The sequence below is a fragment of the Fusarium fujikuroi genome, chromosome FFUJ_chr09 (assembly GCF_900079805.1).
Source record: "Fusarium fujikuroi IMI 58289 draft genome, chromosome FFUJ_chr09".
NCBI classification, from domain to species: Eukaryota; Fungi; Ascomycota; class Sordariomycetes; order Hypocreales; family Nectriaceae; genus Fusarium; species Fusarium fujikuroi.
Window position 1 is genome coordinate 199,830 of NC_036630.1, and position 23,396 is coordinate 223,225.

The following is a 23,396-nucleotide window of genomic DNA, read 5'->3' on the forward strand; positions in this document are numbered from 1 at the left end:
TTGCGAGGTAACACCATTAACTACAGTCGGGTTGGTGCATCTGCCAGATATCTATTTTTAGTATGATTTCAACTATCGGCTAGAGGCGCATGCGCTATTATTGCAGTGCAAAACCCGAGCAATGACATATGACTACCGGTTTTTGGGAATGCAAACAATAGCTGGAATGTCCTGAGATCAGACCTCAGCGGCACAAGAGCCGGTTCGCAAGATTACCAAACGTAGCATTTCAACATGTTTGGGCTTTTGCATTATGTTTACAGAGAAGGATACTTCTGCATACTGGATCGAATCCTAGGCCATGAGCTTAGATATTAGATACTGGCTGGCTAAACACCTGGTAACACATTATGATCGTGTGCTTAGATAACCAAAGTGATCCTGATCGTAGACATAGCTCTACAGACGACTGACAAGACATGGGTGATATAGGTCAATTAAGTACCAAGCTCAAGTCATAGAGATGAGAAGGTAAGGCTCGCTTTAATCGATGCTAATCTAGGAATGCAAATACAGTGATCCAAACCCCACAAGAGACTATGAACCGTCGAAGTGTACAGTAGGGAATGCGCGTTTAGATGGCCATAGCAACGGCAATACCGGCAATTCCAGCCATTCCGAGGATATCAGCACCCATGGTAGGGGCAGCAGCGCCCTTGGACTTGGAGGTGGAGTGAGAGGTGGCGCTGGCCTTGGCGGTGTCGGTCTTGGTGGTGGTAGAGTGATGCTCAGTCCTGTTGCTGTCAGTGAGATTCATGCCGTTGAGATGAGAAGGGCATACTTGGTGCTGGTGGTAGTGGTGGAAGCAGCCATGGCGCAGGTGGCCAGAGCAGCAGCGAGGAGGAAGTTCAGCTTCATGTTGAAGGATTAAGGTATTAACTTGAAAGTTATAAGGTTTGAAAGATTGTAGTTGAGTAAAGAGTGAATGAGATGTGATGGTTGATGCAGTTTAAGCTTTCCAGAATGAGGCTGCCATCTCAGCCCTTTTGTACTCGAAATGTTCATGGTGTTTACTGTCGCAGACCTGTAATTGAGTTATACGGTGTTCATTATTGGCTAATGCGTAAACCGGCATTTCGGTGCCGCAGTCAGCCAGGCTAGTACTAATCCGCTCGCCTACGAGCCTCAACGCGGGCCGATCGAGGGGAGGACCCAATAGCTGTGGCGCGCAGCAAGGAAATACGAGACCTCCAACCGTCAGACTTCAGTCATGCCATAACATTAGAGGATGACGCGGCGACGGAGTCTGGAGAGAAGGGCTGACTCCGCCCCTCCGCGGATCACCGTTGGTTCGTTGGTGGTGCCGTATTATCCAGGCAATGTTTAGAGTTGGGATCAGTTTATGGAAATTGCCGAGGTCTAGAACACACTAACGATGGCTTAGATCCAATTGTTTCATCCTGTGCAATGGTTTATTGGTGCTGACGTTGTAATCTTTCGGCAATTTGGTACCGATTGATCGCCCCGTCTGAACGACGTGGCTTGCTTGATTGGTTTGCTTTGGTATTGCCCCGGAAAACGGCTGATCTGCTAATTTAGCCCATCCCTGGTGACATGCAGGAACATGATGTCACAGCGGTGTGCTGAGAGGAGAGTTGGATAGCTTCAGGGTAGTACGCTCCCTTGGAACGAGTAAAAGGTTCGAGATACTGCTTCATGATGAGGCTTGTATGTATACTCAATATTCAAGCTTAATGTGAACCAACGGGTATGCGAGGCTTGACCATCTACTCAAAACAATACTCCGAGACTTTGGGATCTATGCTTAATTCTAAAATCGGAACGGCTGAGAAACGGAGTGTATACTAGTCAACAAGACAGTCTTTGTACATGAGAGTGTCTGTAAAGGTAGGCGCTGGCTTCTGTTCCGACTCTCAGTCTTCACCGGAGAAAGGGTAGACGAGACGTGACGTCTTTCCGTATCTATCTTTGTCTAAACGCAGCAAGCGTATCATGAAGCTTGAAATATTCTCGTGGATCCAAGATCATGACAAAAGATCTGTGAGTGCTGACGTATGCCGTCGACTGTGCCGTGATACCTTTCATCCTGCCTTGGAGATTTTTGCCTTTGTTGTCTTCCTTCTCCGTGGGCGCCCGTCAAGTGTACACGCGTCACATACTGCATTGAGAATTTAGATCAGGTAGGCCGATGAGCGCAAGGCAGAGTCATTGTCTTACGCAACAAGATAGCTATAAGGATGAGGCATAATCGATGGAAAGAACGAGTGTGTATGGTCTCTGCCGTATTGTTTACGAGCTTAGCTTGGGATTGACCCACCACGATAGAGTCTGCGTACCTAGACCAGGTTCTTTAGTGCCTAACCCACAGACAGCTCCTACGCGACCCCTGTCTCGTGTGTACTTGAATCAAGCCTTTGGATAGTGTCTTAGTCTATACTGGATAAGCTGTCAGAGTGACAGATCCCAAGCGAATCGGAGCTCCTGTGTCATCGCTGTCCATGTCATGACCACGACCCAATACTTCCTGCGATGTCTGTCCGCTATCGTAAGCACCTTGACCACGGAACAGGTCAAGCTCTCGAGGAAGTGTTCTAGAATACTCTAAAGAACAATGCACACGTCAGCCAGTGTTCCTAAAAGATTCCCTTACAGGCTTAGCGGCGACTCACCGTGATACGTGCGCAATGCTTGCAAAAATGGGACCACCAGTATCAAGAGGCACAGCAGCTGACTAACGCCCTCAATGTCGCTCTCAGACTCCATACCTTCCCATGCGCCAAGTACATATATTCTCTCCGCCTGAATCCACCAAACTCCAAGGCCAAACCACAGCACCCCATCAAAAAGAAGAACGCCCAGTGCTTCCGAGTTCAATGCATAATACAATGGCATAAATATCAACCGCAACCAGCGACGTTTCTGTTCATTCTTTGGTGCTCCCAAGGCTCTGTCATCGGAACCGATATTCTTCATCCAGTTCATCCACCATATCGAGACTGCGGGCCATAATGACAGACACTGGATTGTATACCCTTGAATGAGGAGGACATAGCTCGCGATCAGCCATGAGAGAGGACTTCCTGACTTTTTCATTCCGATTGCACAATTCGCTTTCCGTTCATCGTAATTGTCCCATCCTCCAGCCCCGGTAATGAAAGTGCAGTATAACAGTAAGGCGGCAAGAATAAGCATGGCGTAAATTCGACATATCATATCTGCGCCCAAAGACGAAGTTATCGCAGCTTTCCAGAGATAATGCCGGTTGTCCGAATGGTAATGAACAGGCTTGTTGCTCAATCCTCCGTTTGTTTCCACGCGAATCGCATAGAGTGTTAGTATGTGTACACCACTTGTGAGCCATGCAAGGTTAGTCGCTGTCTGGAAATGATAGACCGATATCTCTTCTTTGTGTAGCTGGACAATCGTTGTACACAAGATGGCCATGCCGGTGACAAGCTGTGTATCAGCGAGGCCTATCACAAATGAGTAGAGACTGCGCTTCAGGTGGTTAATATGCGCTTTGATCCACCTCGATCTGACAAGAAACTTGACTGAGGGATCCGAAATATTTCTTCGTACCCACTCATCAATTGGATTGACAGATTCTACAAAGCCAAAACGAGGTGGTGGCCCCATACTTGGAGCCTCAATGATATTCAACCCAGATCTCGCAATGGCAAGATACAGGCTTATACTGAGGATTGCCAAACATGAGGCTGTAATGAAAGCGGTGACGACCTTTTATCGTCAGCTCGATTGGACTCCAGCGTCGTCAGCACTTACACCAATTCCGGCGATGTCTGGATCAGGATCAAATTCAGTCGCGCATTTCTCCCAGGAAGAGTTCATTGTCATGAAAAAACGCAAATGGCAAATGATAGGAAGAAGAGAAGGGAGGAGAAAGAATGATGCCTTATATCTAGGGGCAAGAAGGTTTCTCGTATGGCTTTTCTCCATCCGATGAATAAGCCCCAATATGTACGTCACCAGGTGGGTGGCAAAAATGCTTGACACAACTAGCCAAGCTGACAAAAGTAAGTGGTGGGATATATCACTCAAAAGTGACTCCAATATTTTTGTCATGTGTAATTTATTCTAACTGACCTGGTCACCCCGAAACACGCTAGGCCAGCGACGATCATGGTCTGGTAAGGATTTGCATCCTTCTACACGGGATTACTAAATTGGTATAGAGTATTGAATAGCGGATTGGCAATTAGCCATAACTTTTGAAAGACTACCAAGTTAAGACATCGAATTTTTTGCTATGGCATAAACTGATTTACTCCTGTGGCCTGAAGTCAGTCGCAGTGTCCTCGGAAGCACAAAGCAGCCACAAGACTGGAACTCGCAAGCTGCTAAGCCGTAGCGGTCACCACCAACGCTATTCTAGCTAGCCCATATGACCGAAAGCGGCTTAAAATCTATAGGATTTTCGCTGCCTGAAGTTTAATTGCGAGTCACGGTAACAGACCCATGCTTCGAAGTTTGTGTAGTCACATCAGTCCATGTAAGCACTGATAGAAAATAAGTACACGTGAATTTAAATCAGCCTGGCGAAGTAATTTCCCTTACTTTAGGTAAGCGACATATCCAGAAGAAAAAAAAAAACAACCCTATCAACGGCTGCGATAGCCCGTAACAAGACAAACCGTCTCTTAGTTTCCAGCCGCCTTGGTCATGGTGACAAAAGCGGAAGATGCAATCTCAGTAGCAGGATCCTCCTCAGAGACCATTCGCCAGTTGCAGGGAATCTCCCTCCAAGTCGTCTTGTAGCACGTGGCAGCGCAACCATAAGCGCTCTCTGAGTCTTGCACCATGCAGCGCTTACCCTGGCCAGAGAACCTGAAATGAGCACGTCTGTTGTCCCAGTCTACGCAGAACTCAACCATCGCTGGAACAGAAGTACCCCTGCAGCCCTTATCGGCGTCGACCTTATAAGTACCATAGTCAGTGTAGAACCATGCGTCGTTGCTCCTGCATGTCCAGCCGGCACAGGTGGTGAAGACTTCCATGCGGTCTGCGGATGCGGTTAGGGCTAGGGAGGCGAGGACAGCGGTGATATCGAGACGCATGCTGATGATGAGCTTGATGAAGCAGCTAGCAGGGTGATCTGTAATATGTAAATTAGAGTTAAGTTGGTAGCGGGCCGAAGGATCGCGATACTTACGCTGATCTTTAATCGGCTTAGAACAGAAAGCAGTAGAAGTTGAGATGAAGGAGATGATGGTGTATCATACGAGTTCGAGGCGAGATGTCAAAGAATACTTATACTTAGAGAACTCCATAGCTTTCCCTTTTCCTTGTTTGCAAGAGTGACAATAAATACTGGCCCCATAGTAAGCACGTCCAGAGACGGTCATTTTAGGAGGAGTATACAGCGGTGTCACCGACAGTGGTCTCCATAGACCAGTCTCGGCCGAGACCTGGCATGACACTGTTACAGTTATTACTTTGTATACTACCATAGAGTAGCAATATCCTTGACTTCGTAGTATCAAACGATTTAACGAGTGCCGAGAGGGTACATCGAGACCCTGTGTCTTTTCTGAATAAGAAAGCATGGTAAGCTCAAAAACTACCTGCCAAAAACAGAATGCAGTCCGAGAATACTGTATCCTCTCGTCGTAAAATTCTTAATCAAATTTGTATTTATTCATTCTTCGACTCAATATACTCTGGATGTGAGCCTGAATCATGAGGCTAAGCATTAACTGTCTTTGGTCTGTACTCGTACGCCAAGACCATTGGGCCCCTGTCACGTACATGTGGACTAATCCAGCCTTGTCCGAAAATCCTGACAGGTCAAGGGTTCAGTTACAAGCTATGGTCTCATTGGTCGCATCGCCGAATTGATTCGAGAGCTCCATATGAAGCTTTAGGCTAATCTGCAGATGAAAACATGAAGGAAGAGAATGGGATGCTTTGCGCACCATGTCAAGGGCACTAATAGGCCACTGTCGGTGAATAGCTAGGCGTTTTATTGTTCAAAGCTACGTGCATTAGGATTCTGTAATAAGAGCTTTGTTGCGCTATAGGACTTTGCTGGTCATTGTTCGGAGGTCGTATTCCGTTCCGTCCTGCCCCAACAAATGTTCACCGAAGTTTTTGCCCACGGACAGCGACCAGAACCTGAACATAGGAACAGAAGTATGATGCCTGCGGAGAATACGGCATCTAGTCCGAGGTTACGAAATGATGTCTTCACGCCCCCTTATCGTCACTATCTTTCTTCGATGCGAATTCCTTTTCCGAAAATCTTTCATCCACCAGGTAAGTTATATGCTCTTTGCTAACATCTCATCTCACACAGAAACTCGCAATGTTTTCTGCTTTCAAAACTAGTTATATCCCTGAGGTAACATCACTTATCAAGAAGCACGGGATCAACGATGCGCTCTATATCAAGAATCTCGGATTTTTTGTCAACAACAATCTGGAAGATGTTGGCGACGACGGCTACATTGCCATGAGCACTAGCTTACGCAAGATCGTGTCTGGGTTGAAAGACCCTATTGGACTCATATCATCCGAGTGGTGCATCTTGGCCTTCTGAGGCCTCTAACTAGGAAGTCAAGAAGGAGACTTTCTCGCGGAGCACGCCCATAAGATCTTTGAGGCACGGGGACGTACAGGGCCATACTCCAAATATGACCTGGATTATATTTCTTGGACTGTCGAGGTAATGATGCGCGAGAAAAATACTACGAAGACAATGATGGCTGAGCTCTGCACGAAACACGGAGATCTCTTCGACGTGGAGTTTGAGATGCGTACTGAGGAAGGGATGAAACGTCTCTTGACTGGAAACGTGGAGCCTCCACGAGATTACACAGCTGGGGGAGATAAGCCGCCAGCTCGTGCGAATGTGGCTGATCCCCTCTTTATCCAGGATGAAGACATGGACGAAATGACGGACCCAGAAATGATCAGCACGTTGGCTGAAGTAGACATGGCTATCTCTCGAATCACCGAGTGGAAAGAAAGGCTTCAAATTGAGAAAAATCGTCTTGACTATGATGCAAACACACTATTTTTCAAGCAGCACTTTGCTAAGGGCAGACTTAAGTCATTGATGGAAAATCGTGAGCATTTGAAGAGCCTGAAACGATAGATGAGACAGTTTGGGGACCTGGGGGGCGAGGAGGGGAGAGCGGAGCTTTTGGCGTGGGAACTCGATCTGCTGGAATGAGAGAACTATTGTTGAGATCTCTTATCACATCAAGGTTGTGATAAGCCTTCACACTGAGTTGGTAAGACAATGGCACAGTGGGATAGCACAGTGAGTCTTGTGGGTTTGTATTAAAGATCAGGTAGCTAAAGACACTATTTAAGAAGAACAAATACGGTAAAATGGCGAATCGTTTGGCAACAGAGTAATATGCATGTTAACTACATTACTGCATTGTAGATGCTCACAGAACTAGTCCGTTGTGGTTGCTCTTATAATGCTTGGTGAAATCATATTCAATACTGGAGACTTTCTGTAAATAGGTCAACATCGCTACCTTTACCAAATTAGAATGTGGGATCTAGTGACTTACCAACAAAAACGCTCTGATGCTATCTTCATCTTTTTGAAGATCCTTCAAGATACCAAAGAACTTGTCCGTCTCCAAGACAGTTTGAGGATCGGATGTCGCCACACGATTGAGATTCTTGATCGATCTGGGATCAACGTATCGGACAAAGATATCCCGTCGGACCTCTGCATACTTATCGAGTATATCCTCGTCCGCTAGTCCGTGGTAGTACCCGATGAAGCAATCGGCCAGACCACCGACATCCAAGACGGCAGTCATGCAGCCATATCCTCCCATAGGGTTGCAGACATGCGCTGCATCACCAGCTAGAATTACGCGGCCGACCTTGAAGCTCTCAGCACAGCGATTGTGTATGTTGTATAGATTTGTCTGTTCGATTCGGTACTGATCTGGGTCGGGATGTCCTGGGAGCATTGCTCTCATGTGTGCAGGTCGACGGGCTAGGTACTCTTCGTCCGTCAGGCCCGTGACTGGATCTCCGTAGGTGACGCGCCACAGACCACCTTTTCCTCTTCGGGCGATGAGGCCCCAGTGATCATTGTCGACCATGTAGTTTCCGCCATCCCAATTATGCTTTTGGAAGCCATCGTAGTAGACCTATTGTTCATCAGTACTCAGCGGATAACCATCATGGGAAGAACGAACATTTTGAACAACAAACCGGTACGGCAGTGTCTGACCTGGCCATTCTCTACCATAAAGTGAGCGTCGCACGGCACTGGATGCTCCATCGCACCCGACGACGTAGTCGGCACTAAGTCTCGCTTTCTCTGTCTTGTTTTGGCCTTTGATGTTGACATCAACATAGGCCGACTTTTCGTCCTGACCGACATTGGTAACCTCATTGTTGAACCTGACGTCGATCAATCCCCCTCCTCTCTCAAGGCAATGCCTGTACAAGATTTGTATGATCTCGCCAAGGGGTAAGATTGTCATTCGATCGGCATCATCCTCAACAAGGGATAGATTCAGACTAATGAGCTTCTCGTGATCTGAGACACGTCTCCAACATATGCTAGGGAATTTCGCGATGCTGGCTTGGCGAATATCTTCAAGAATGCCAGCGCGACGGAAGATGCGGGTGGCGGGGACTCCATACTGAGTTGCTCGTAGACGCGTGTCAAGATGCGGCCATGACTCTAGAACAACAGAGGGGATGTTTTTCTGGGCAAGAAGAAGAGCTAAAAGAAGGCCTGAGGGGCCTGCACCGACAATAATGATCTGTACGATGTGATGTCAGCAAAGGTTTTGGAGGACACGTAGGTAATAACATGCCTTGTCAAAAGGTCGACCTGAAGAAAATGAGTCCATGATAGTAAACGGTCTTGATTGGAATCTCTGACAGTACAGTGGAGCTTGAATTCGCTATCGACTGGTATTTAATCATGATCGATCGCAGTTAGTAAAGACAATGACCAAGAAGTTATATGTACTTCGTCTCAGGTCCTGACTAAGCCCCGCAACAACCTTGTTGGCGATCCCCGCGCTGGGGGCGGGGTTACAGCGCCGAATCTCACATCTTCGGCATCTGTAAGCGGTAATAACAAGGGAACAACCCGCTAACTTGAAATGGATAACACAGAATAGACCCCTCGTAACACAGCGACGACAATAAGTATGCACGCAACGCCGCTACTGTAAATGCCCGGGCTAGATAAACTAGTTTTATGTTTCATTTTTTGCTTGGAAAAAATGCTAATGAAGTGATAATGCCATTCGCTGTTATTAAGAACCTCTATCGCGAAGAGATTGTTGTTATTCATGACCATGGGGAGCGCAAGATAGTTGGGTTATGTCTTTGCTACAGATCATTTGTAAAATAAATAAATAAGAAGTCAAAAGAATCTCTATGAGCAAGTCAATCCGATTTAGTGCCAGTTCGCATGTCGGGGGTCTTGGTGGAGGCGCATGCGGGTATTCGGGTAGCCGTTTCAGAGGCCGGGTATCCGTAACCCTGAAAGCCGGCTGCGATGTCCAGGGGAAACCTCGAGGATAATGAATGGGTATTGGGGGAAGATCCTTCTTACATAATGACATACAATATACAATTATGTTTATATAAAGATGCCAGAGAGGTTACTATCATAAGAATATTAACATAAGTAACTTTACAGCTAGACCCAGACCAACTCTTTTTCTCAAAAATACATCCCAGTATCAAATATATATTCAATATGCCAAGCAGAATTGTAATTATAGGTGCTGGTTTTGCCGGAGTTTGGAGCGCCTTCTCGGCCCAACGTCTCATCAACATCAAAAGCAAACAGCAAGACATTCAAGTTCTCGTCATTGCTCCCGAACCATGGCTCACTCTCCGCCCACGCCTATACGAGCCTAATCCCTCGAATATGAAGCAACCCCTCGGACCTCTTTTCGCATCTTCTGGTATTAGGTTCCTACAAGGCGCCGTCGAGACAATCGACACAAACTCGCAGACCGTCCATCTCAAGTCTCCATCTGGCGATGAATCTGATATTGCTTACGATCGGCTTGTACTTGCAGCCGGAAGCGCAGTTGTGCGACCCAAAAGTGTCGCCGGTCTTAATGAGTATGCCTTTGATATTGATTCAATCGCTGCTGCGACCAAGCTTGAATCTCATATCAAGAATCTGGCATCCCTTCCAGTCAGCAAAGCTCGCAACACTGTGGTTGTGTGCGGTGGTGGCTTCACTGGCGTGGAGATTGCGACAGAGCTGCCAAATATGCTGAAGCACATTGAGAACCCTCGCATGGTTCTCGTTGAGAGTGCATCAGTTATTGGTCCCGAGCTCGGGGAAGGTCCTCGTCCCACCATTATGAAAGCCCTTGAAAGTCTTGGTGTTGAACTCAAGTTCGGCGCTTCTATTACTTCAGTTGAATCAAGCGGAGCGAATATTTCGTCTGGAGAGCGGATCGAATCGATGACAGTCATCTGGACCGCTGGCGTAGGAGCGACGTCCCTGACTCAGCAAATTCCTGGGAAGAAGGATACGCTCTCCCGACTTCACGTCGACCAAGATCTCCGCGTCCCTGGCTGTCCTCACGTCTTTGCAACTGGTGACGCCGCCCATGCCGCCACCGATACAAAAGGCAATATCGCCATGCCATCATGCCAACACGCCGTCGTCCTCGGCCGTTTCTCAGGACACAACGCAGCAGCAGATCTCCTCGGCGAACCAACCCTGCCGTATTCTCAGCCTGGATACCGTACATGTCTCGACCTTGGCTCATGGGGTGCGTTGCTATCTAATGGCTGGGACAGGGATGTTACAATGACCGGGCAGATCGCAAAGCAGGTGAAGAGATACGTTAACCAGAGAGTGATCATCCTTCCGGATACCGCGGGGGAGGCACTGGATGCTGCAGATCCTGCTTCTTATGATTCTGAAAGCCGGCTTAAGCATGTTCTCGGGGTCTTGGGGTGGACGTTGCGCAATTGCGTTGGTAGCAACAGAACAAGGCTTACCTAGCATAGGGACGACGTGAGATATAAGCCAACTGTCGGTTCTGGCAACTCAAAAGAACGCTCGTATCTTATCATGCTAAAGATAATTCTTTTGTGATTATTTATATCATTTATTAAGATTCTGTAGAGGACTCTATGGTTTATTGTAAGCGACAGACGGTGCTCTGGTTTGCCACATTAGAGCCCTCAACTCACTGGATATTTTCTTTCAGATACTTCTATGATTAGAGATCACCAAATCTAGCATGACGATTGAGATACTCAGCACGGGGGCATCTTCCACAGAGTAGATTACCAGGGTCCTGTCGCTGTTAGCCCTGATATTACGGACCGTACCCTGGACGATCTGCATGGCCTTGTGGTTTGACTCCACGGTCAACGAGTAGAGTTTTTTCCGGACGTCTAGATATTTTGATGGTAAAATTGCACATCCATGTTGCTCAGATGTGAAGTATTGGCGACTATGTGATCTGCATAGCCGCAAGTACCCAGTATCGTCAATGTACGAATGGAGACCTTGGGAAAACAAATACAACATCAGGGGTGACTACCTCGCGAAGTCCTTTCTAGTAATGCAAGTATTCTTTTAATGCTTCTATACTATCAGCTCAATCTTTAGTAGACAGTTTCAAGACGTCAGAATTGGCAAGTCTGTATTGAATTTCGTAAAGAATTCCATAGCGTCATTAAATTTTATCAAATTCCATCTTTCCAATCTTCCCACAAACCATCCTTTTCCATCTGCGTTCGAAACTCCTTTCTCAAAAGCTCACCCGCCTTCTGATGTTCAAGGGGCGTGGTAAAGGTGATCCTTTTGGGACCGACCGTAGTTTCGACCACGTTCCCCTTCCACTGCAAGGCCAGCTTCTCAAGCTATGCGGATGTCGTTGAGCACATTGGATGGACTGGGTGCCTAGTTAACAACATCGGTTATGTTTTATCTTTGATACTTGGTGTAGCAATCGGCCATACCGGGGACCCTACTGCCGGTGCAGGTGTTGGATTCAGCATCTTCATTGCATGCAACATTCTGGTGATCATTCTATCCAAGCTGTCTGACTCTAAGTCTTCTGGATTCTTTGGCAAAAACAATGTGCTGTCCAAAATGTGGTGGTTCTCATTCTACTCTGCATGTTACAATTGGGCTTGTCAGAACTTTCACTAATACGCTTCTAGTTCAACCAGCCTTGCCGGGATCTTAATATTGTTGTTGCTGGTGGGAGGCCATGAAATATCTCTATCTTTTGGGACTTCGTTAGCTGATATGTCTTAGTCCTAATCTTGACAATCATCGTTTCATTCGCCTTCCTGTTGTTCTACATTAAGCGAAATGGCCTGCTTTACATTTCTGCCTTTGCGTCTGTTTGTGGTCTTATGTGTATTGTTGCTAGCTATTGCGATTAATTTGGGCATGGTGGGTAGCTTGAAGCCGCTCGAACTTATTACAAAACAAGTGTGATTAGTTGCTAACATGCAGGTATTTGAGAGGAATCTCTGACTTTTGTAACTGTTTAAAGACACTTGGATTTGCTTTTAAGCTATGTATAGACAAGTAGGCACTGCTGTATGCCAGCGTGTCGAATACTGGGCGTAATTGTCACCGGAAAAGATTGAATTGATGATGGTTGCCTTTTCATCGAGAATGCTTCCATATTCGAAAAACTCTTGTTCGAAGAGGATTGTATTATACCAAGGTACTGTTTTGTAAGTCAAGCTGTTCATCCTTAGATGTTTAAGGGAAGACTACTCCGTAGGCGGGTCTCATATCTACCCGTTCGGGCTATCTACGCGACGTCGAGATATTCTATAATTGGCAGTGACATACCTCTGCTGCTTTGACTTTTTTTCACTGCCCCTGTAGATCATAAGATTAAGCCAATTATCACGAACAAAGGACATTTATTCCAACTGCCGAATGTGTAGTCTTAACTAGGGTAGGTCGTGTCAGCCGCATGCCCAAAAGATTCGAAGGATGCGCCGCCAACAAAAAGTCCAGCTGTAAGTTGTTAGTAGTGTAACCATGACTGATGCCGTGATAGGGTAGATTTACGACTGCATGTTTCATCTACAACCGCGACCCAATCAATAGTTAAGGTTAATCTAAGCGTAAGATGCGAATACCACCTTGTCCGAGGATAAGCATTGACTCCATGCTCGTATCATTAATTGCTAGGGACGGCTGAGGCTGTGAGAATCCTTCCGATCAGCACGGCAATATTAATGGGATTGTTGTTACTGTAGATCGTAGCCGAAAAACCTTATCTGCCTATGTGAAATGGATTGATGCTTATCTAACCGCCTCTTATCTAAACGACACTTCAATGATGAACGATTCACTTGTCTGATCCTGCAAGGCATATTCAGGATATACCAGGGCCAGCATGATGCTGCAATTTCAGCAATGACGGATGAAAATAGACATAAAGAGTTCATAGAATCCCGAAAAATAATTATCATTTACTCATTCACTCATTCACTCACTCATTCAATATCTCTTATTCTTAAAATCCCCATCTTTCATTCTATATAATGAAGTCTACTGTCACTCTCTTGGCCATCACGGCTGCCGTACACGCCTCTCCTCTTCAAAGGCGACAGGACGAGAATACCCATGTCTGGGATAATGTTGAAACTTTCTGCAATAATCAAGCAGTACTTCTCAGGGATGCCGCGGGCGCTGCCAGCGTTTGGGAAAACACCACCGCTGGCAATGAGCTCGACATTTTCATTGCTCAAAGCTGGGGTAAGTATCAGCTCGTCTGATTGAGGATTGGAATTGAGGCTAACGGCTACAGAACATGAGCTCAACTGGCTACTGAACCTTGAAGACAACGTCGTTGGGGGCGTAAGTGGAGGCCCAACTGTTGGGGGCTGCGGCACTACCGAGGGCGAGTGCCGTCCTCTCGGTGGCATGAACTGTGAGGACCAGTTCAACAAGTATGGCACGGACAAGGATGGCAACGAGCACATCCTTGGAAAGACGTCTTACTGGATCTTCCAAGCTGTCGAAGGCATGCAGGCCAAGTTCAGGTTGCTGAAGGAGAAACTCACCTCCGAGACCATGGTCGCTGGATTCTCTATTCCCACCATGGTCGAAGAATTCCAAGGCAACGAAGATCAGACGTCTGATGTTTTGAAGTGGCTTGCTGCCGCAATTGGGTTTGGCGGAACCCTGGGGGGAAATGTCCCTGTAGCTGTATGTCGAATGAATTAACGCTGAGTTGTGGACTGAGGGCTAACTGAGACAGGGACCTTATATATCGGGCGGCGCTGGCATCTTGGGTGGCATCTTTAGTGCCGTGGCTGACAAGACTGCCCCGGAAGACATCGATACGTCTACCATCTCCGGTGCCCTGGTGGAGCTATTCGACGCCTCCGCAAACCAAATCGACGCGACTCTCAAACTTGCCGTCGGCAGCGCCAACAGTGTCGACGATTTCAAAGCTCTGCCCAACCCGAAGCCCAACGACGACTGGTATAAGTCACCGGTTGCCAAGTTCTTCAGCACAGGATGGTTCCTCCTTAATGAGGACAGCATTGCCGTGGACGATGCCATCAAGTCCATCACCGAGAGCATCAAGCCCAAGATTGCAAACAACGTCATGAAAGCTGCCAATCTCCGCCTTATAGCTGACAAGAGGGTTCACAATCGAGAGGACTGTGGCTATGCTACCGGCCGACAGTGGATGGCTCTTCGAGATGGGGAGGATTACTGCTTCTACATCATGCGCTACAAGCCTTTTGGTGGTAACTGGGGCGAATCGTGGGATGAGGCCGAAGAGGATGTCTACGCGAACATGGCCAAGTATAACCTTGGAAATCGCGATTCGTACTATCGTGCCATCCTCGACTGTGCTCTCAGCGCCGACAAGCAGCTCGTCGTGGATGACCTGGGTTTTAACGGCATTCCTGTCTGCTTCTTCGATCTAGAGGCGTTTTTCATCGACCACAACGACTCACCCGAGTGTAATAGCAATCAGATCAACAAGATCTGCCCCCCCGTCAAGGCTACCCCAATTGCATAACTGCATGTCAGATTACCTTATCTTCTTGTATTTAAACATCTCTTAATTTTTATCTGTATATGAACCTTTCAATCATAACATACTCTCAATGTAGTTACGGAGCTTGTACGACAGAGCAACAGTTGTTAAAGCTTATTCCTCACATAACGGCGAGAAAATCCATTGAGGCAGGTCAATTCCATGCATATGACCACGCCGGCATGGAGTCTAAGTTAGAGAGGAAGGTTATCTTGTGCAAACACAGGATGAGCACTTCCATGGGAGCATGTTACTGAAGTCGCAACTAGACATAACACCTTCAGGTTGAGGCTAGGAAAGTATGCCGCAGCTTGAAGAGAAGAATGTATTTCATGAACTTTAGTATGATGCTGAATAACTGGTGTTCTATTGTAACATCTTCATTCTCTCCTCTATTACTGTCTGGTCCATGAAAACTTCCAGTTCCGATATTTTGCCCTTGTGCCTACCATCTTCACTCAGAGTGAAAACACAGGCGCATGGCACCAAAAATTCCTCCCCAGACGGGTCACCCTTGACGCGGTATCGAACGTCAAACACAGACCACCTCCTGGAGCCGACCAGATCTGTTGTTAGATTTAGCATGGCACATCGCTGACTAAGGCTGAATGGAATGGTTGCGTACCAAAGTAACGATGGACGTGAGATATTAGATCAAGGCGAGCGAAGCGTGCCGCTACCATTTCCTCGATATTGGTCGCTCCACGAATAGTTGGATAGGTGGAAAAACGTAGCGTTGCCTCTGGAGCATAGACTGTCCTTGTTTGAGTAGGATCCAACCCATCTTGACTTAAGGCGAACTATAGCTACTTTGGTCAAAATGAAGATACTTGGTGATAGTGGCAAGGAGTGTTTCGGTACCGTTTTGAGCCATATATCACATTCGTCGTGTGAGGTAGGCAAGAAAAGTTGGCTGTTGCCATTTGTGGAATTTTCGCCATCCAGAACCATTATCATGGCGTTTCTACCGATGAAACCAGCGTCGTAGAGGGTGCCGATTGCCTTGACCTCTGTCGTGCGAGTAAAGCTGTTGTCTTTGAAAGCTTGCGGTCGCTAAGCTTGGTTTTGCCACGAGAGAAGAGTGAAAGTTGTCTTTTAAGATCGCAGGTCGATTTTTCAAGATACTCTAGGTACCAACAGACTGTCCAGGAAACGGAGGCTAAAGTGGTGTTACATGGACAGTCCTCATTTTAGTGACGCTAGCGGAGAGAAGTGGATCAAGCTGGGGCGGGGACTCGGGACTAGTCTTGTTAGTAATAGAGATAACGTATTCGTATCCGAGGTTGACAAATCAACTCTGACGTAACAGCATGATAAGAAATGGTACTGTTGTTAATCATGAGTTGTCAACTCCCTCTCTCATTAGGTGCTATTCCGTTCATATTGATGGTTGCAGCCTTGGATACCAGCCAAACATCTAAGTATTGTCTCCAAACCCAGGTCTAAAGCACATCCATACGCAACAACAAGACTCAAAACCCTGCCGTAGGGAAAACCAGCAAATCATGCCCTCGCTTCTAAAGACATCTTGTAATTCTTGCATAGCAGCCAAACGCCGATGCAGTAGAGCCGTCCCCAAGTGCGAGCGGTGCTCGCAACGGTCGCTGGACTGTCAATACGCATTTCCGCCTTCTTGCCAGGCAAACTCAGATTGGAACATGCAAGATTCCGTCGGGCTGCCTCTGGCCGTGGGTAACTGTACCACGGATCTGTGCCTCCCTGCGCAATCGGGGTCGGTTGGTATTGCAGATGCAGATCACTTGCTGATGCTGCCGCCTGACTTTACCTTGAGTGAAGTGGTCGGTCTCACCCATTTTGATAATCCACATCTTGATCCAACATTTGAAATTTCAACCCCTCTCCAGAAGAGAGTCCTGGAGCTCTGGCCGCGCCTAGAAGACACACAATCCTGGAGATTTTGTGCCCAGATGCTCTTGTCCTTCACCAAACAGTTTGTTCAAACTGGCAAAAATCCTTTCATTGGCCAAACAGCCTCAATGCCATACAGTTTGGCAACCGCCTTCAGCATCTGTGCAACCTACTTGGCTCGCACAGATGCAACGAATGGCATCTTCCAATTGTTAATGGTTACTGAAGTCAGCAAGTTGGCGATAGAAATTCCGCACAGCTCGTTTGAGCGACAGTTAGCCACGCTACAGGCGCTTTTGCTCTATTTTACCTTGATGTTATTCGGTGGGGACGCGCTTTTGCGGACTTTCGCTGAGAACCAAGAGGATGTGTTGGAACGAGCGACTGTCGTGCTACAGTGGCAATGTCTCGGTCTTGGTGAGAGTCTGGCGGATAGCGTGGACGATGTTTCTCATGAGACTGCCCGTCGGGCGGTCGTGGTATCATACCTATTGCGTGGAATTTATCGCGTGCTGCAGTATAAGAGCTGTCATATCATACCGGACCTCTTGAGTCTCCCCGTCTCGCTGCACCTGCCGCTGACCCTTGGGCCTTGCGCGAGTGGCCTGCAACTACATGGCCAAGTTGATACTGGATATATTGTGACTTACAATGAATTTGTCCAAGAGTGGGAGTTAGGAAGACTGAGGCGAACCGATGACTTTGCGCGACTGCTACTTGTTGCATGTAAAGGCTTAAGTAGAGTCAACCCGACCAGCACGGGCATGACTCAATAGGCCCCAATAAATATCGCTACTACATTCTTATCCCGAATTAGCGTCTATCATGAGCTCGGCACCAAAGACTAACGCACAACTGCTGTTGAATGGATCCCGAGATAAGTGGTTACGGTCTCAAGTTTGCACTATCGTGGCTATCACTATAATGACGCTGAGGTTTACATATGGGAACCTCTTACCGATACAACAGTGTCGACTAGCACCGAACGGTAAGTATTATCTCCTAGCCCCTTTGAGTGTCAACGGCTTTTTTTTCATTCCTACAGCAAACAACCGCGATTGTTTTGAAGTCCACGTAAAGCCAATTAAGGCTGTTTAATATTGTAAATCTTTCGATCCCACGTTGTGGCATTGAGAAGAACGGACCAGCTTACAAATCTATACCACGTCAGTTTCCCAGGTCTCTCGTCAGCCGGAGCTACGGTCCCTCATTAAATTCAATATCTATCCTAAGCGATGTGAGGATCACCTCATTGCGGCACGGTCGAAAGAGACTTGCAAAGTCATCTCCACATCTCTCCGCAGGCCAGTCGTGCCTGGCCCCATACATCTCCGCTCCGTAGCCCCAAGGTCCACAAGTGGCCGCATGTATAGAGTGTATGCCTCAGATCCAATTCCCATAGGTAAACCTGACCCCGCCGGAATCCTCCTAGCTTTAACATCATCGTAATACACCCTTGTTCATTCATCGACACACCACCTGTAACAGCCTGACCACCAGTGCAATAAGCTAGATTCGGTCCTTTCACAACTGTAAAGTGCCGGACTTTCTGGAACATGACATCCTCTACACAAATCACACGAGACAAAAGAAGTCTCCGTAGTTCTTGCAGCTCACTGTGTACCAGACCATTGGATATCTTCGATTACAGCTGGACTACGTACCTCTGACAAGCAACGGCACTACAAAGCTACAGCTATGTTCAAGTATCAACAGTTTAAACAACAGGCTATTTCCCATAATGATAACGCTGGTTTCGATTATACACACATGTCCAATCATGAATGCGTATGGTGACGTCTCAATCTAGCATCCCTTAAGGACTGATAAGGCATATTACGAGCAGAGAATTGTGGCATGTCCAATTGAAATGTCTCTATCAAAGGTGCCTATTCCCCAGGGACTATAATGTATCAAAACAAGTATTGCTGGTAATGTATTTTGCCAATCGTAACTTTCTCTCCGCTGCTCTGCCATCTTGAGGCTTGCATATGGGGCAGATCGATCCGCAGCCCATAAATACTGAAGCAAATAGGCTCACAATACTCTAAACGTGCCTTTTCGGTCCTTGCGGGATGTCAAGGATAGCAACAAGACTGCCTAGTAAAACCACGACACCAGAGTTAAGATTGCCTTGATAACTCTAGCACAAAGGCAGTAACATCGCCATGTTTAGTCAATTGGTGTAAGGCCTTCATTACGGATTCCTTTTTGTTTTTGGATTTTAAAGTCTGTGCGCGATTAGTTATGTTGTAAGACCGCTGTGTAAGAATCGATTGAAACCAACATACCTCAAGACTACTCCAACCAAGCATCCCCATAAACGCTCCATCACTCTCCTGGACGCCCCAAGCGTGAAAGGATTTAGCATCCAGCCCGATCTCTCGAGTCAAGTTCCTCCAAGAATTCTCGACACTTTTATCCTCACTTCCTAAGTTTTCCACTTTGATATACTGTGTGTAGTTGCTGGTAGTCGTGCTGCCAGAGTCTGGGAGGTTGGAGTAGAACAAATCTGGAGAGACTGGACTAAGCATGAACGGTTTCATTACCGACCGAAAATCCGCGAATCCTTCTGAGACCCAGAACGAATTGAATGACGATATTTTGTCCCACTCTAAACTATATTAGCCCGTGCTTTGTTGAATGGACGAAATGTGCGGCGTATCACTCCGAAAAAAATACACAACGTACCTAAAACCAGAACAAGACCACTATGGTCGAGCTTTGCGGCCTGGGAAACGTTTTGTGCTTCGATGACCTTTCCTCTATAGTAGCTTGACAAGCCCGGAACACCCGAGAATGTTGTCTTTGCGGCAGTTGGGAGAGTCGCCGCCAATTGTTTGAGTAGGGCCTGATCAGGCTTCAGCTTCGGAAAAATAACCTCTGTAATCGCCATAGCTGAAGAGGGTAACAATGTCTGAACTTCTGTACTTCTATAAGAAAAAGAGTGCGGTCTCGTCTGGTCCGGTGTTTGGGTTTTCGATTTTGGGGGAACCGGCATCAGTTATATACCGCTCCAACATACACTTCAGAGCTGACATGAATGGATCTTCAAAATACTCGCGTTACTCATGCAACTCATGACGTACTCACACCACAAAAATAGACTATTGTCCGAAAGCTTAGCCGACTGATTCACTGCATGTGAGTATTGGTTCGGACGTCTATTCGCACGTGCTATGAAAACATATACAAGCCGTCAAAGTTGTGGGTCTGATCGGTATATACGGGCCCATTTCTCTCCGCGAGGATCCACTTGTCTCCGATAACCATGCCGAAATGATGCATAATCTTGCGGCCTCAGTTGACATAATTCCCAGGTCTTGATGTCAATGACCTCTACAATTCGGCTATGATTTATAATTCGGTCGCTCAAAGCTACACTGAGACTTGAGTGAGCCGCGGAGAAAGGAGCGATTAAGGCAAGACTTATCTCGACCTGTGTGCGGACATATGTGGATCCATATCCATTGTTTCTTCCTTATAGCACCTCAGACTCTCGTAAATGAATCACAGTTGGGTAATCGATTTGTAATTCATGGTTTGCAATATACCGATTGATGGATGTAATAAGCTCAATCGAGGAGACTACTATGGAAAGTGCGCAAAGTATATAGATCATCATTCAGTCAGTCATATGGTGACTTATGCTATAAAGTCAATACACTAGCCAAATCAACTAGACTTCCGTTCATTCCTAAAAGCAACACCATTCCTAGTTCTTCTTGCACGGAAACGAACAACATCATGGTTAGACAAGTCACAGTTATCGGTGCCACAGGTATTCAGGGCGGGTCTGTCATTAGAGCCCTAATGAAAGACAATGCATTCTCCCTTACGGCTGTCACTCGCAACAGTCAAAGTGAAGCAGCCAAGAAACTCGCGTCACAGGGTGTTCGAGTTGTTGAGGCCAATCTCGATGATGTTGCTACACTTGAGGCAGCTTTTTCTGGAACATCAGTTATTTTCGCCGCGACTAATTTCTTTGAGCCGTTCATGATATACGACACAGAACAGGCCATCGAGATTGAAACGAGACAAGGATTCAACATTGCCAAAGCCGCAGCTGCGATACCGACACTAGAGCACTTTATCTGGTCGACTCTACCCAACACACACCGGATTAGTGGCGGCAAGTTCGCAGTGCCTCACTATGTAAGCAAGAACAGGGTCAATGACTTTATCAAGTCGGACCCAGCGCTGCTACGAAAGACAACATTTCTCTGGGTCGCTGTCTATGCTTCCAATATGAATTACCCGTTCTATCGTCCCTTTCCTATTGCGACAGCTGGCGAGAAGAAGTTCATCCAGCTCCAACCAACTCCAGCATCGGTGCAATTCCCACTTGTGGGTGATGCAATGCTGAATGTGGGCCTCTTCACGCGAGCAATCATGGACAAATCCGAAAAGACGCTTGGCGGTAAATTTGTTTATGCGATGACCGACATCATGACCGCCGGAGACATGCTTGCCACGTGGGCAGCAGTGCATGGTGTCGAGGCGGAATATGTGCAGGTGGACAAGGAAACCTACTACAGCTTGTGGCCTAAATGGGGCAAAGCAATGGACAGGATGCATGAATACCTCGAGTGGGCTAAGGAGAAGAGTTTCTCGGATGAAGAAGTGATACTGACCAAGGAAGACCTGGAAATCACTGGGTTAAAAGATACGCGGGCTGCTTTTGCCGAGATGGAATAGTTCGGTCTTGGGAGGATATGGCACATTTAGGTTTGATATGTATCGAGGAGGCACATTTCAATTTTATATATACAAAACTCCGCTTTCTGAATTCACCAATCCACAAGTGCTACTTGTGCTCAGGTCTAAGACAAACTCCGCGAGCACATTGCAGAATGACTTTGGGTCCCAAAGGTCTTCCCACGATCCGTCCCCGGCCAGTCGCACTTCTTTGCAGTCTACGCTCAGATATGACACGGACAGGTTGACCTGTTATCCCTAGAGGGGGAAAATGCCCATGTTGTGGGCGACGTTGAAAGTCTGGAGGGCCAACAGGTCGTCTGGGCCCGGTACCAGATTTCCATTCATATAAGTCGGGCGAAGGCCGTATTTAGGGACGAGGACAGCGCCATGCCACTGCGGATAATGTCAACTGGTGGATACTGGTGTAATGTAAGATCGAAAGCACAATACCTTGAGGACCTCTCTACCATCGTTCCGATTGAGGTAACGGCCTGTGACGCTGGCATAGGGTTATTTGCACTGTTGCCTGTACTTCTGAGGCAACATTGTACTACTCGCATATATGGCCAAGGATGTCTATCGGTATCGCTCAGCCGGCCTTCTTGATCACCTCGTTCTAAGATCCTAGCTCAGTGGCCTTGCAGTATCTAATCCTGTATTAGTGGAAGTGATTGTTGCAGAACCCGGGCCTTTTACATCTTCCATTTCCATAGGATGCCAGCGATGTTGATCTTTGCACTATCGGCATCGTCTTGCTGAGATGACTGAACGTCCTTCAGTTGTTCACGCAAGGCCGCTCGTTGTGCGGCGCTGAGAAAGCCGCGCTTTTTTTCTTTTTCTTTTTCTTTTATTTTCTTTTATTTTCTTTCAATTTTTTTTACTGCTTTTAGAAATCCTTATTGGTAAAGTAATGAACGCAGCCTGCGTGGTTACTACTGTACCCATCTGCACGACGATCAGAGCTGACGGTCGGGGCCATCGTGACAAACAGCACCGCTTCGATTGAGGGAAACTCAGATACACCGTACCTGTGTGGCACCTCACACTGTCGCAATTGCTAAAAACGGCGACGCTTTCCACCGAATTTAGCGGCCCAGACAGTGCTTTCTCGGTTCATTAAGTAGAATAATAATTAGTTATTATTAAGGTATTAATTGAAAAATATCTCAGTACATATTAAGATTAAAATACAGAAAAGTCATGGCCCCACAAGCTCTCAGTATGTGGTCATGTGTCAAATCTTACATAGCGGGGTAAGTGATAAAATTTCCCTCATACCACTTCGTTTAGTTTTATTGAAGCTGATCGTCACATTGAACACTACAATACCACAAAATGTCAGCTCCCGAGAACCGAGATACGCAAGGGCCACCCAAAGACGCGACAGAATTATACAGCCGCCCAACCCATCGTTTGCAAGAGATTAAAGTCGGAGATAACGGCGTCCAGCTCTTGGTATCGACAAAAGACCACCTCTATGACGCTAAAGACGTTGGAGCTGGAGTCAACTCTTATCAAGTTATTGGTTCTTGGGAAGACAGTTCAGTACAAGAGCTTACCAAGATCTTGAACCAACGCCAAGTCATTACCAATCGGCAGTCACCCGCATACGCTGAAGCCTCGCGCTTTGAGAAACATGGCGCAGGAAAGTCTCTGGCAGAGGCTGGTCGGGAGCCATACAATAGGGCCGCGGACAGGCAGCAGAGGAGCGAATAGAACTATCTTGTTGATTGCATATACCCTCCGCTAACGCATCCCTCGTCTTCCGTGCCCTCATCGCGTATATATTGCCGCTGATTCTGGGATCTCAGCACATCGCTCAGACTGCTCTCT

The 23,396-nt window shown here is 47.0% G+C and overlaps 11 protein-coding genes; 6 read left to right on the plus strand and 5 right to left on the minus strand.

Moving 5' to 3' along the window:
* Nucleotides 1-574: 574 nt before the first annotated feature.
* On the minus strand, nucleotides 575-858 carry FFUJ_10126 (uncharacterized protein; the record flags this gene model as incomplete). XM_023567896.1 has 2 exons in its annotated part: nucleotides 575-734; nucleotides 782-858. 2 exons carry the CDS (start codon nucleotides 856-858, stop codon nucleotides 575-577), a joined length of 237 nt encoding a protein of 78 aa, XP_023435273.1.
* A 1,534-nt stretch (nucleotides 859-2,392) lies between these two features.
* FFUJ_10125 (uncharacterized protein) lies at nucleotides 2,393-3,810 on the minus strand (the record flags this gene model as incomplete). XM_023567898.1 has 3 exons in its annotated part: nucleotides 2,393-2,562; nucleotides 2,631-3,699; nucleotides 3,745-3,810. 3 exons carry the CDS (start codon nucleotides 3,808-3,810, stop codon nucleotides 2,393-2,395), a joined length of 1,305 nt encoding a protein of 434 aa, XP_023435274.1.
* An 809-nt stretch (nucleotides 3,811-4,619) lies between these two features.
* Nucleotides 4,620-5,036, minus strand: FFUJ_10124 (uncharacterized protein; the record flags this gene model as incomplete). The annotated part of the gene is made up of 1 exon (XM_023567899.1): nucleotides 4,620-5,036. One exon carries the CDS (start codon nucleotides 5,034-5,036, stop codon nucleotides 4,620-4,622), a length of 417 nt encoding a protein of 138 aa, XP_023435275.1.
* Nucleotides 5,037-6,159: 1,123 nt separating this feature from the next.
* On the plus strand, nucleotides 6,160-7,075 carry FFUJ_10123 (uncharacterized protein; the record flags this gene model as incomplete). XM_023567900.1 has 3 exons in its annotated part: nucleotides 6,160-6,234; nucleotides 6,275-6,498; nucleotides 6,535-7,075. The coding sequence occupies 3 exons, from the start codon at nucleotides 6,160-6,162 to the stop codon at nucleotides 7,073-7,075; spliced, it is 840 nt and encodes a 279-aa protein (XP_023436170.1).
* A 301-nt stretch (nucleotides 7,076-7,376) lies between these two features.
* FFUJ_10122 (related to 3-(3-Hydroxyphenyl)propionate 2-hydroxylase) lies at nucleotides 7,377-8,816 on the minus strand (the record flags this gene model as incomplete). XM_023567901.1 has 4 exons in its annotated part: nucleotides 7,377-7,445; nucleotides 7,506-8,102; nucleotides 8,151-8,707; nucleotides 8,777-8,816. 4 exons carry the CDS (start codon nucleotides 8,814-8,816, stop codon nucleotides 7,377-7,379), a joined length of 1,263 nt encoding a protein of 420 aa, XP_023435276.1.
* Nucleotides 8,817-9,679: 863 nt separating this feature from the next.
* On the plus strand, nucleotides 9,680-10,954 carry FFUJ_10121 (pyridine nucleotide-disulfide oxidoreductase family protein; the record flags this gene model as incomplete). The annotated part of the gene is made up of 1 exon (XM_023567902.1): nucleotides 9,680-10,954. One exon carries the CDS (start codon nucleotides 9,680-9,682, stop codon nucleotides 10,952-10,954), a length of 1,275 nt encoding a protein of 424 aa, XP_023435277.1.
* Nucleotides 10,955-13,479: 2,525 nt separating this feature from the next.
* FFUJ_10120 (uncharacterized protein) lies at nucleotides 13,480-14,975 on the plus strand (the record flags this gene model as incomplete). XM_023567903.1 has 3 exons in its annotated part: nucleotides 13,480-13,693; nucleotides 13,746-14,146; nucleotides 14,199-14,975. The coding sequence occupies 3 exons, from the start codon at nucleotides 13,480-13,482 to the stop codon at nucleotides 14,973-14,975; spliced, it is 1,392 nt and encodes a 463-aa protein (XP_023435278.1).
* A 1,523-nt stretch (nucleotides 14,976-16,498) lies between these two features.
* On the plus strand, nucleotides 16,499-17,638 carry FFUJ_10119 (uncharacterized protein; the record flags this gene model as incomplete). Its single annotated transcript, XM_023567904.1, has 1 exon — nucleotides 16,499-17,638. One exon carries the CDS (start codon nucleotides 16,499-16,501, stop codon nucleotides 17,636-17,638), a length of 1,140 nt encoding a protein of 379 aa, XP_023435279.1.
* Nucleotides 17,639-18,985: 1,347 nt separating this feature from the next.
* Nucleotides 18,986-19,758, minus strand: FFUJ_10118 (uncharacterized protein; the record flags this gene model as incomplete). XM_023567905.1 has 3 exons in its annotated part: nucleotides 18,986-19,093; nucleotides 19,154-19,476; nucleotides 19,554-19,758. 3 exons carry the CDS (start codon nucleotides 19,756-19,758, stop codon nucleotides 18,986-18,988), a joined length of 636 nt encoding a protein of 211 aa, XP_023435280.1.
* Nucleotides 19,759-20,609: 851 nt separating this feature from the next.
* Nucleotides 20,610-21,560, plus strand: FFUJ_10117 (related to nitrogen metabolic regulation protein nmr; the record flags this gene model as incomplete). Its single annotated transcript, XM_023567906.1, has 1 exon — nucleotides 20,610-21,560. One exon carries the CDS (start codon nucleotides 20,610-20,612, stop codon nucleotides 21,558-21,560), a length of 951 nt encoding a protein of 316 aa, XP_023435281.1.
* A 1,338-nt stretch (nucleotides 21,561-22,898) lies between these two features.
* Nucleotides 22,899-23,279, plus strand: FFUJ_10116 (uncharacterized protein; the record flags this gene model as incomplete). The annotated part of the gene is made up of 1 exon (XM_023567907.1): nucleotides 22,899-23,279. The coding sequence occupies one exon, from the start codon at nucleotides 22,899-22,901 to the stop codon at nucleotides 23,277-23,279; it is 381 nt and encodes a 126-aa protein (XP_023435282.1).
* Nucleotides 23,280-23,396: the final 117 nt, after the last annotated feature.